At 42.6% G+C, this 12,466-nt stretch overlaps 1 protein-coding gene across 2 annotated transcripts in view; it reads right to left on the bottom strand.

Annotated features, from left to right (window-relative positions):
• UST (uronyl 2-sulfotransferase) overlaps positions 1 to 12,466 on the bottom strand; it is a 301,922-nt gene that overhangs the window by 176,503 nt on the left and 112,953 nt on the right. For both annotated transcript variants that reach the window (XM_042987293.1, XM_042987294.1), the window contains exon 2: positions 7,419 to 7,462. In XM_042987293.1, the coding sequence (XP_042843227.1) occupies positions 7,419 to 7,462 (44 nt within the window). The remainder of the gene's footprint in view (positions 1 to 7,418; positions 7,463 to 12,466) is intronic.

Raw genomic sequence — 12,466 nt, 5'->3', positions numbered from 1 at the left:
TCAGAATGAAATAAGTGAAATAGAGGCTAAAAAAAAAAATACAAAAGATCACTGAAACAAAAGAGCTGGTTCTTTGAAAAGATTAGTCAGACTCAAGAAGAAAAAAGAGAGAACTCAAATAAATAAAGTCAGAAAAAAAAGAGGAGGAGTAACAACCAACATCATAGAAATACAAAGGATTATAAGAGACTATTATAAAAAATTATATGCCAACAAATTAGACAACCTCAAAGAAGAGATAAATTCTTCAAACATACAACCTTCCAAGACTGAATCAGGAAAAAATAGAGCATCTGAATGGACCAGTTACTAGTAATGAAATTGAGCCAGAAATAAAAAAAAAAACTTCCAAAAAACAAAAGTCCAGGACCAGATGCTTCACAGGAAAATTCTATCAAACATTTAAAGAGGAGTTAATACCTATCCTTCTCAAACTACCTCAAAAAAAAATTCAGAAAGAAACAATGCTTCCAAATTTATTCTATAGAGCAGCATTACCCTGATACCAAAGCCAGATAAAGACACTGAAAAGAAAAAAACGAAAGAAAAAAGAAAAGCATTACAAGCCAATATCCCTGATGAACACAGATGCAAAATTCCTCAACAAAATATTAGCAATCTGAATTCAACAGTATATTAAAAGGATCAAGTGATCACCATGATAAAGTGGGATTTACTGCAAGCATGCCAATACGGTTCAATATCTGTAACTCAATCAAAGTGATATAGCACATTAACAAAATGAAGGATAAAAATCATATGATCATAAAAACTTTCAACAAAGTGGGTAAAGAGGGAACATACCTCAACATAATAAATGCCACGTATGACAAATCCATAGCTAACACCATATTCAACAGTGAAAAGCTATATGCTTTTCCTCTAAGATCAGGAACAAGACAAGGGTGCCTACTATCACCAGTTTTATTCAACATAGTATTGGAAGTCCTAGCCACAGCAATCAGACAAAGAAAAAGGAATAAAAGGCATCCACATTGGTAAGGAAGAAGTAAAACTGTCACTAATTGCAGAGGACATGGTAATAATATACAGAAAACTCTGAAGACTCCACCAAAACACTATTAGAATGAATAAATGGATTCATTAAAGTTGCAGGATTCTAAATTACTATACAGAGTGCTGTTGTGTTTCTATACACTAATACTAGCAGAAAGAGAAATTAAGGAAACAATCCCATTTACAATTACATCAAAAGAGTACAATATATAAGAATAAGTTTAATCAAGGAGGTGAATGACCTGTACTCTGAAAAATATAAGACACCTGATAAAAGAAACTGAAGATGAAACTTAAGGGAGAATATACCATGCTCATGGATTGGGAGAATTAATACTGCTAAAATGTCCACACGACCCAAAGCAAACTACAGAGTTGATGCAATCCGTACCAAGATACCAACAGCACTGTTCACAAAACTAGAACAAATAGTCCTACAATCTGTATAGAACAACAAAAGACCCTGAACAGCCAAAGCAATCTTGATCAGAAGAACAAAGTGAAGACATCACACTCCTCGATATCAAACTATCTTATAAAACTATAGTAATAAAAACAGTATGGTACTGGCACAAAAATAGATACATAGATTAACAGAACAGAAAAGATAGCTCAGAAATAAACCCACCCTTGTATGGTCAATACATCTACAACATAGGAGGCAAGAATATACATTGGGGAAAAGATATCTCTTCAATAAATGGTGTTGGGAAAACTGGACAGCTACATGCAAAAGAATGAAACTAGACCAGTTTCTTACACCATACACAAAAATAAACTCAAAATGGATTAAAGACCTAAATGTAAGGCCTGAAACCACAAGTCTCCCCAAATAAGGCATAAGGAATAGACTCTTGGGCATCAGGATTAGCAGTAGTTTTTTGGGTCTGTCTCCTCAGGCAAGGGCAACAAAATCAAAAAGTAATTGGGACATCAAACTAAAGACCTTTTGCACGGCAAAGGAAATCATCAACAAAATGAAAAGACAACCTAGTGAATGGGGGAAGATATTTACAAATGATATATCTAATAAGGGCTTAATATCCCAAACATATAAAGAATGCATACAACTCAACACCAAAAAAAAAACCAAAAACAAAAACAGCAACCAATTTAAAAATGGGCAGAGGAACTGCATAGACATTTTTTTCAAGGAAAACATATAGATGGCCAACAGACACATGAAAAAAATGCTCAGTATCACTAATCGTCAGGGAAATGCAAATCAAAACAACACCTCACACCATTCATGTGTGAATGACCATAAAGACAAGAAATAACAAGTGTTGGTGAGAACGTGAAGACCAGGGAATCCTTGTGCATTGTTGGTGGGAATGTAAATTAGTGCAGCTGCTGTGGAAAAGAGTATGGAGGTTGCTCAAAAAATTAAAAACAGAAATATCATATGATCCATCAATTCCAGTTCTGGGTATTTATCCCAAGAAAACAAAAGCATTAATTCAAAGGGATATATGTACCCCTATGTTTATTGCAGCATTATTTATAATAGCCGGGATATGGAAGCAACCTGTGTCCATATATAGATAAATGGGTAAACATAATATATATGTGTACACACACACACACACACACACACACACACACACACACACACACACACACACTGGAATATTACTCCGCCATAAAAAAGAATGAAATCTTGCCCTTTGTGACAATATGGATGGACAGAGAGGCCATTGGACATTATGCCAACTCAAAGTGAAATAAGTCAAGCAGGAAAGACAGATATTGTATAATTACGTTTATATATATAATCTAAAAACAAAACAAGTGAACAAACAAAACAAAAATAGACCCCAAACAAAGGGAACAAACCAGTGGTTGCCAGAGGGAAGGGGTGGGGGCAGGGATGAAATCTGTGAAGGGGATTAAGAGGTTCAAACTTCCAACTATAGAATAAATAAGTCACAGGTATATAAAGTTCGGCATAGGGAATATAAGTGCCAGACGATAACTCCATTTACCATGGTGAGTACTGCATAATGTGTACAAGTTCAAATCACCAGGTTGTGCCCCTGAAACTAATATAATATTGCATGTCAACTATACTTCAATTTAAAGAAAATGACTTCCTCTTTTATAGGGTTTTACGGAGACTGAACTTGCACTTTGCAGAGCGCTTAGCAGACTGCTTGCCACATAGGAAATGACAGACATCAGCTATGGATAGTGGTTTTATTTTCCTTGGGTCGCTTAGGACAGCTTTTCTATCTATCAGGTTTGAGATGCCAACATATGTGAAATTACTGCATCCTATTTGCTACCACCAGAATTCCTGCTGCTGTCGCCCGCTGCGCGTCAGGGGCCCACCATCCAGGGCGTGGAACAGGAGGAGAAGACGTCAACCTTCAGAGGTCAGGCTGCTCTCAGGCGTCAATGAAACTGCAGACAACCCTGCAGAGGCCCGAGCACCAAAGGCTTTTCAGCCCAACCCTACCTAATCTTATCTCACATAAGGACTTTCTCCCTTGATGTTTAGATTGAACAGGCATTACTTTAATGAATGCAAAAGTATACAGAAAAGTATAAAGAAAAGAGTAAAATGCTTTTCAAATCTTACCATCCAGAGAAAACACTATTACCCCTTCCAGACTTTTCTCCGTACAGTCATATACACACAGGTTTATTATTTTTTTAACTTTTTAAATGTTTATTTAAGAGAGAGAGAGAGAGAGAGAGAGTACGCATGCACGAGCAGAGGAGGGGCACAGAGAGAGAGAGAGAGAGAGAGAGAGAGAGAGAGAGAGGATCCCAAGCAGGCTCATCACTGCCAATGCAAGGCCTGATGTGGGGCTCAATCTCACAAACCATGAGATCATGACCTGAGCTGAAACCAACAGCCAGGCACTTAAATCACAGAGCCACCCAGGTGCCCCCACAGACATATAACTTTAAAAGAAGTGAGATCACACTACCCTGGCTGTCGCATGCCTGTTTTGTTCTCAGGAATATCCTTCTGAGGGTTGCTGAGGGGAGGTGGAGGGAGGGAGGGCTAAATGGATGATGGGCATTAAGGGGGGCACTTGTTGGGCTGAGCACTGGGTGTTCTACGGAACTGATGAATCCCTGGGCTCTACTCCTGAAACCAATACTACACTGTATGTTAACTAACTTGAATTTAAATAAATAAATTTTTAAAAATTAAAAAAAAAAAGAGAACATCTTTCCAATTCACTCATTAGAGATCTACATGCTCATTCTTCGCTGGGCTCTAACCTGAAGCCACGTGTTCTGCTTGGTGGTCATAAGTGGTTAACAAAAGAAAAGATTAACATCTGCCTTAAATAATGACTTAGATTAAAATCTGAGGTGAGCTGTGAGGTTCCAGTGGATTTTAAAAACAAGTAACAACAACAACAACAACAAAAATCGGAGGCATTTGGTTCTTTTTTACGAACACGCTGGAGAGAAGGGAGACCCGTGCCCTGCATGTGCTGTGTGGTGTACACCCCATTCCCTAAATGGCAAGTACTTGTGGAATGTGAAACTTGGGGAATGAACTTTTCATCAAATGAGCACTCGCCCGTAAACCTCAGGACATTTTCAGGACTTGAAAATCTTACTTTATCTGGATCACAGCTCTTTCCATCTTGGCATCAAAAAGTTATTTCTGGATGCTAAACAAATATGAAAATGGTGGGTCTGCAGTCAGTTTTGCTCTCCCCTGCCAGTCTGGGGGTACATTCTAGAGGCCACACACGTGTGAGTCCTTCTCACCTGGATGCCACCACGTCCCCGTACCCCTGGTCTACAAGCCCTTACTAACCAAGGCCCCACCTCAGGGGACACTCGGACCTTTATCTGGAAGTCTGACCTCCTCACTCTTGGGATTCATTTCCATACTGATAGCAGCAATGAGTGTGGGTGAAAAGATGTTAACATACCAACATTATTTTTATTCATTTTTATATTCTTCTCCTTATTTTGGCTACTGCTTCGAAAGTCAAGAGCGCTTTTGCCACTCCACTCCTGGATAATGAAAATACATTTATAGTAAGAGAATCGGCCTCATACAAACTTCTGCTGGTTGAAGGAGATTATAGTCACAATTTCAAACTTGGGATAGAGTTTATACAACCGGATTTACTCTGAAAGTGGTCTCAAATGATCTGATATGACCTGATGGTTTCTGGGTGTCACAGGGAGCTTGGGCTGGGGTGGGGGGAGAGGGGTGAAGACCAGAAGGCAGGGGTGGGAGACTGCAGATCCAGGGAAAGCTCCACAGGGGCAAGGGGAGAGGGTCCAGCAGACGCAGAATCCAGGCATCAAAGATAGTAGGGAAGAGGCAGGCGGGATGGCCAACCTAGCAAGAGTGAGGCCCCAAAGCAGACTAATGAGGTGGTCACCAAGGATTGAGTTCAAGAAGGCAAGTTTATATAAAGCGGGCCTGGGTCTCCTGATTAGGTAAAGCCCCATTTATCAATCCTGAAACCCAAAATAATGTCCCAACATGGCATTGAGAGAAACAGCTGATGGATCCCACAGAGCCCCCCACCCCGCCCCACCCCGCCCCAAACCCCTTTTCCTGCAGAGCAGAGAAGGTAGGGAGAATTCAACTGGCCCCACTTGGGACAGAAGTAGTTAGTGGTGCAGGAACCTAGCAGACCATCCATACAATTCTTCTCCCCCACCTCCACTTATTTGCCCTCCCAGGCAGGTTACTGACCAAAGAAAATTTGTTTTCACTATAAGTAGAGTTATAATAGTGAGTCACCATTATATTAAGAAATAGCCTTCATATAATAAGCCATACTACTCTTTCTAGGCTATCAGCAGTGAAAACAACATAGAAAATGTCCAGGGAAATTGTTTTCTTCAGATTCGTGGCCTTCAAAGCAGTGGTTCTCAAACACGGTCCCAAGAACGGCAGCATCAAGCATCACCCAGGAGCTTGTTCGAAACGCAAGCTCTCAGGTCCTACCCCTGACCTACAGAATCAGACACTCAGGGGTCTGGGTCCAGCAGCTGTGTTTCAATAAGCCTCCAGGAAACCCTGATCCAAGCTAAAGTTTGGGAACACTGGCCTAGTGGAAGGAACCTGGGCTGGGAGCCAGGACCTAATTCAGATTCCAGCTCTGGATTCCCTGGTCCAATTCAGTGAAATTTAATGAACAATCACAAGGTGCTACTGCAGGGATGTGAGGGTACTGAGAGGGTTCTTACCCTCGGAGGGTGTCTCACTTCTATATCCTTTTGCTCCTCTAGGGCTTGGGCTATTGTGTTCTGCTGCTCTTGTCTTGTTTCATATTTGTATTCCCAATGCCTGCAGTGTCACAGACACTCAATATATATGCAGGGGACCAAGTGGTAGAGCCAGTCACAACTGCGATAAATACTACCGTACCATTCATCAATAACCTTAATGTGGCTCCAGTCTAGTTAACACCAGCCACTCTTTATTTTAATGCTTAGCGCAGGCCAGGTGCTGAATGTCCTATATCAGCTCATTTGATCCTTTTAGATGTCCTCTACCGTGGGTAGTATTGTTAATCCCACTTTGCACATCAAAAAACCGAGGCTCCATGTAATTTGTCCAACGTCGCACGCTGAAAGTGGCAAAGCCAGCGATGAATCCAGCGATACCTGTTCCAAAACCCGTGGTCTTAAAAATAATAGGGTTCTTTTTCAAATCCCACAAGCTCAAAAGCCGACCTTGGGCTAAATTTCCAGCCTCGAAGGTTAGGGGATAATTATCCTCTCACTACGTACTTGAAACTGTACTTTGCAGGTTATCATCTTAAGTGGTCAAAGACTATCTTTATTTTTCCCATTTTCTGGTATCTTGACATTTAGTGTTCATTGAGTACAAGAAAGTAAATAGTGGCGGAGAACTACACTAACATGTCACCAGACTATTCTGACCCTTAATATAGGAAAACAAAAGTGGGCACGCAGGTCAGGCCAGGGCAGCCTTGACAGGGCACTGAAAGAGAAGGCCAGTTCTAAGGGGTTGAGCCTTTGATGGAGCAGCCCAACTAAGGCAGCCCAGGGAGAAAAGGGGAGAAATGAGTGTAGCCCCTAGGCCCAAAGGCAGGGGGAGGCCAGGCTGTGGGCATCAGATCACAGGCCAGTACGGATGCAGAGGCAAACAGGGCAGCAAACAGGAGAAGCCGCCAAAGATCTGAAGTCAGTCTAAGGCTCTAGCACCTGGCACAGTTACAGGTGTTGATAAAATAATGGCCCTTCCTCCCTCGCCATTTTGGCGCTCTTCATATGCTTCCTTTTTGTCCTCACTGTAAATCAAAGATTAACTTCACATCTGTCATCTACTATTTTCTTGCAAACAATTCATGGCCAGGAGGGCTCTGGTTAGGGTTGTTGGAGGCTGTAGGAACTCAGAAAAGAGAAATGGGATGTATAACCATAAGCAAAGACCTTACCTTACTAGGAGGTGGCCCATGATCATCCAAGTAAGTGGAATTTCCTAGGGAAAAAAAAAAAAAAAGAAGTTGATGAATCAGTAGTTTTAAAACCAAAGCGAATTTAGTGCACAGTCATTGAAAACAAACATTCCAGATATATGTCTATTTAGACAACTCTACCAAAGAAAAATAGGTCATTAGTTGCCTGTTTGGTGGGATTTTGTTGACATTACCATGCTCAATTACACTTTCAGCAGTTACAAACATTGTACATACGTTGGTGTGTGTGTGTGCGCACGCGCGCGCACACACACACACACACACACACACACACACACACACACACACAGAAACACACACCACAATTCCTCACCCCGTATCTGTTGAGTTTGCTTTAGACCAGTGGTTCTCAAACCTCAGTGTGCATCAGAATTGTCTGTAGAGCTTATTAAAACACAGATTGCCTGGGTCCCCTCCCAGAGGTTCCAATTCAGTGACTCTGAGAATCTGCATTGCACAAGCTCCCAAGTGATGCTGACGCTGCAGGTCCTGGAACCATACTTTGAGAACCACTGCACTGTTTCTCTACTTCGTCTTGATGGTCAATTTCCCTTCATCTTTACAGTCTAGCTTGCTTCAGAAGCTTGATCTGTCTTGATGAACAGCCACTTTTCAGAGTACATGATTATCGTTTCCTGATGAATATAGATTCAGACTGGTTAGGGTGGGAACTAAAGGTCCCAGAGTTCCCTTTATGCAGCAGGTACCTGCTAAGTGCTTCCCACCTATTCACTTAATTCAAATTTCGGAGGTGGGTTATACTGATTCCCACTTACAGAGGAGGGAACAAAAGCCCAGAGAAATCCAGAGATTTGCTCAGGGTCACACCCTGTGACACTGCAGGAAAGACAGAAGATCGTTTCTTCCAGAGGGTGCTTGGGGATCTGTTGCTCATCTGTCTGAAAAACCTACCTACCAGCTTTTGCAGAGCCCAAGCACCAGCAACATACTCTGGGCACTGACCGTGTACCCCAGACACCAACCCAGCAACACATCTGAGCCCATGGGGTAGCCTATGATGTGCTCAGGTTATTCAAAGGCTCCCCTCCAAGGAGATAATGCTTGTCAGTCAGGGGAAATCACCTTCACAAAAAGTGAAGACAGTCAGCCTTTCTAACACAACAAAATATTAAAAAATATTGGAAACACAAGGATATCTAGAGAGAACAGTAGCTTACAGAAAAAGTAAGTGTCCCAGTTGGAGTAGATGAAAGCTGATTTTTTTTTTTTTAGAAGAATGCAAAAGTGACTTAGGAAATTGGAATAAAAAGGAGAAGTAAGGGGCACCTGGCCGGCTCAGTCAGAAGGGCATGTGACTTTTGATCTCGGGGTCAAGAGATCAAGCCCCACATTGGGTGTAGAGAATGAATGAATGAATGAATGAATGAATGAATGAATGAATACACTTTAAAAAAAAGGAGAAGTAGAACTTAAGACAGAGACAGTTCAAATGGGAAAACTTATTCAAAAATAGCAAATAAGTGGGTTTGGGCCTATAGGGTTTTTTTCCTTCTTCCATACTGGGGTATCAGCCGTCCCTTTTGCTCTGTAGTCTTTTGATCTGTCACCCACTTGATGTCCACAATGACTGTACTCTAACTGGCTAGTTGTACATAGTAAAAGGACAACGGGGCCCGATTTTCATGTACAAGACGCGCAAGCACAAACACCTGGCGTGTTCATGTTGGGTTATTTTCAGGAATCTTTGAAATGTGAATATGATTAATGATTTGTTTGATCTTAATTATTGTGTGGCATTCCACGGGGAACACACAGAACTAGGAAGTGAGATCTCTATCTGACTTAATAAAGAGGATCTGCTTGAAAGAATTCAGAAAAATGACTGTCTAAGTCTAGAGAAATATTCAGAGCTATTCCAACATAATGCAGTCAGTATAGCTGCAGAAGCTTCTCATCACCTCCTCATGTGAATGTGTCTTCCCAGGACGGATGTGAGAAATCCCAACAAACGTCTGCATGTCGTCCAGGTATCAATCTCAGGGTTCAAAGATAGCTCAAACAACTAATGGTTTTGAAACAGGAGAAGTTTCCAAAAGAGACAAAGTTCCTATAAATGGATGACTTGAATGCCGACTGTTCCCTCAAACCCCAGACTCGGCTACCCACTGACTCACTCCTTAGCACCCGGGCTTAGACATCTATAGGCACCTTGCACTTTGCCAGTCCAAACAGAACTCTTTTATTTGTTGCAATTTCACCTCCCTACCCACCCCCCCCCCCAAGGTTGCTGCCTCCCTATCTTCTGTATCTGGCTATACAACACATCCTTCCCCTATGGGCTCCAAAGCCCAAGAGTCATCCTTGATCCATCTCTACCCCTTACCCAATCTGTACCAACCCACTCACCAGTCCCATTGGCTCAGCCTTCGAAACATGACTCAATGTAATGTTTTGATCACTTCCCACTGGCCCCTCTGGGCCATTTGGGAGAACTCTTACATCTTTTCACTTCTTACAAATTTTCTCCTCTACCCAGATGGCAACCAGAGGGCTCTTCTAACCTTATCAATCAGGCCATGTTAGCCCTCTGCTTAAAACCCATTTTCTCTAAGAATGAAATAATCCACTCTTTACCATGGTCTATACTTCAAAAGGAGCCAGGCCCTGCCCTCCAACCACACCCATCCCCAGCCACAACAGCCTTCTCTCTGCCCCAAAACACACCAACCTGTCGGCAGCTAGGGACCTTTACAGCCAGTTCTTTCCTCTGCCAGAAAAAGCTCTTCCCCACCACCATCACTGAGACTTAGCTCCAATATCCTTCCTTTCTTCCTTCTCCCATTCTTCCTTCCTGTCTCCCCTTCTCCCTGGCCCCCTTATAGAAGACTTCACTTCTTTCCTTCTGCACAGAGGAAGGAACAGGGCTGACCAGTGTTGACATGCATGCCCCGGACCCTGTTGTTCTCTCCATCAGCAGATCCCTGAGTGCCCATTGTTGGTAGGTTTAGTAGAACACAGAGGCTGTAAATGTTTGGGCTTGTAGCAGAGGTACAGAAAGGGCAAAGAAAAGCTACACACATTTCCTTACTTGGAGACAGCAAGTTTTTATTCTCCTAGGGCATAACCATATTTTTATCAGATATATAGGTAGAACTTTCCATCCTATGATCTTATGCTTTCATGGCACAAAGTAAACAAAACGGTCAGAATCTTCAAACCTGATGTTGGTAACTTATTGGCTGTGGAGATCAAAGGAGGAGCCCTGTTATCAAAGTAAGCCTCTCTGAATGGGCTCCCGGGCACCGGAGGAACTTCTGGTCACTCTGCCTCGTGGGGGACTCAGTAGAGGGTGCCAGGTGGGGAAGGAAATCAGACTAAAGCCCTCCAAGGCCTTTGGGCTTGGAGCTCAAGCTGCAAATTCAGAAGGAAAAGGCAGAGGAGGGCTGATGAATGATCTAGAGCCAGGAGAGAGGACAAGGTCTCCCTTGCCACCCACTTCCACCTGCCCTGGGAACCCCCAGTTTCTGATCCCAGGCTGCAGCACCCTATGAGGCAGTATCTCTTATTTATGGAGGCCTATAAGGGCATATCATCTCATTTATCTCCAGAAAGCAACTCACGTCTTTAGGGCTTGGACTCCGGCCTCCTGTCTTAAGTCTTTTCTTTGAGGATCGAGGGTTACGATACTCAGTCAATGTAGAAAAAAAGGAAAGGCACACCCCACATGTTTCCACTCCTATCACTGGTCAAATTTTTCAGAAAGGCCTGTCTCCAAACTGCCAAGAAATTGCTAGCTCAGGCTGGCATCGAGCTAAAACGCTTACAGAAAGTCAAGCTTGTCCAGGCTGCTGAGGTACGGACAGGACACGGTAGGGACTATTTGCAGCAACATTCCAGGCCTTCTAACTCCATGTGGCTGGTCTATAACCTGATGGAGGTCATGCTTACGTAGCTCTGTACACGGATTAAAACCTAGAGAACTATACATCAAAACCAACACCAACAAAACACTCATGGTTTAATGGTTTTTAAAATGCCCTGACTAGAAAGCAAGTGATCTCAGACTTTGCAACCAGCGAAATTATACCATGTCCTCAATCTCACCCTAGCCATCTAGCCCTTCATATTGGACACCTCCCCAGGAGGTGGCAAATATAACGTGAGAGATCGTGTGCCAAGGTGCAGAGGTGTTAAATCCAAGTACATGGGAGTTACAGTCTGCATACTTACTACAGAGTATGTGTATGACCAGGGTCTTTGCAGGGCGGTATGCTAGTAAAGTCTACCTATCTCTGCTATCATACAAGCTATTTGCAGCAAAGATGCATTTCAGGACACTCATGTGACGTCTAGTACGAAAAATCAGGAGGCCGGGAGATGTGACCTGGAATCTGAAGGTTCTTAACCGATTACTATCTCATAGCCAGTCTCCGGTGGCACAGCCAAGGCACGTTGACCATCCAAGAGCCATCCAAGTCTCCCATGATAAGGGAAATGACGTGAACAACCAGATACAATGTATACCTACACAAAAAGGTTTCGTCTCACTTTTTAACAGAGAATATCCCCAAGAAGCATCATTCAGCTCTGAATAAATTGCTTTGTCTCCTCAAAGTCTTCCATATACACATCTGTAAAAGTGAAACAAGCTCCTAAGTTATTATAAGGAGTATGCAAAGGTAATTTCATTCTATAAAAAAATGCCTAGAACACTCCCCGCACACAGTAAGCGCCTAGTATGTTTGTTGGCAATACTTGTTTTGCGCTGCTAACAATACTAATTGTATGACCAGGGGTCCTAGCAGTAGCGAAAATCCCTCCTCCAACGTCTCTCCATCCTCTGTCTCACTAGTTTTCGACCCCTCACTGCACAGTCCACTTGGCTGCGATGCTTTTTGAGAATGTGGATGCCAAGCCCCAACCCTAGCTCATCCAGTTTAATTTGGGGACAAGTCATGTAGCATTTAGTATTTCCTAAAGTTCTTCAGGGCATCCTAATGCTTCACCAGGGTTGAGAATCACTGAGTTACAAAAAACAATTAATG

This window comes from Panthera tigris, chromosome B2, assembly GCF_018350195.1.
Source record: "Panthera tigris isolate Pti1 chromosome B2, P.tigris_Pti1_mat1.1, whole genome shotgun sequence".
NCBI classification, from domain to species: domain Eukaryota; kingdom Metazoa; phylum Chordata; class Mammalia; order Carnivora; family Felidae; genus Panthera; species Panthera tigris.
Note: the sequence above shows the minus strand (reverse complement) of the source record. Positions and strands in the feature narration are given on the sequence as shown.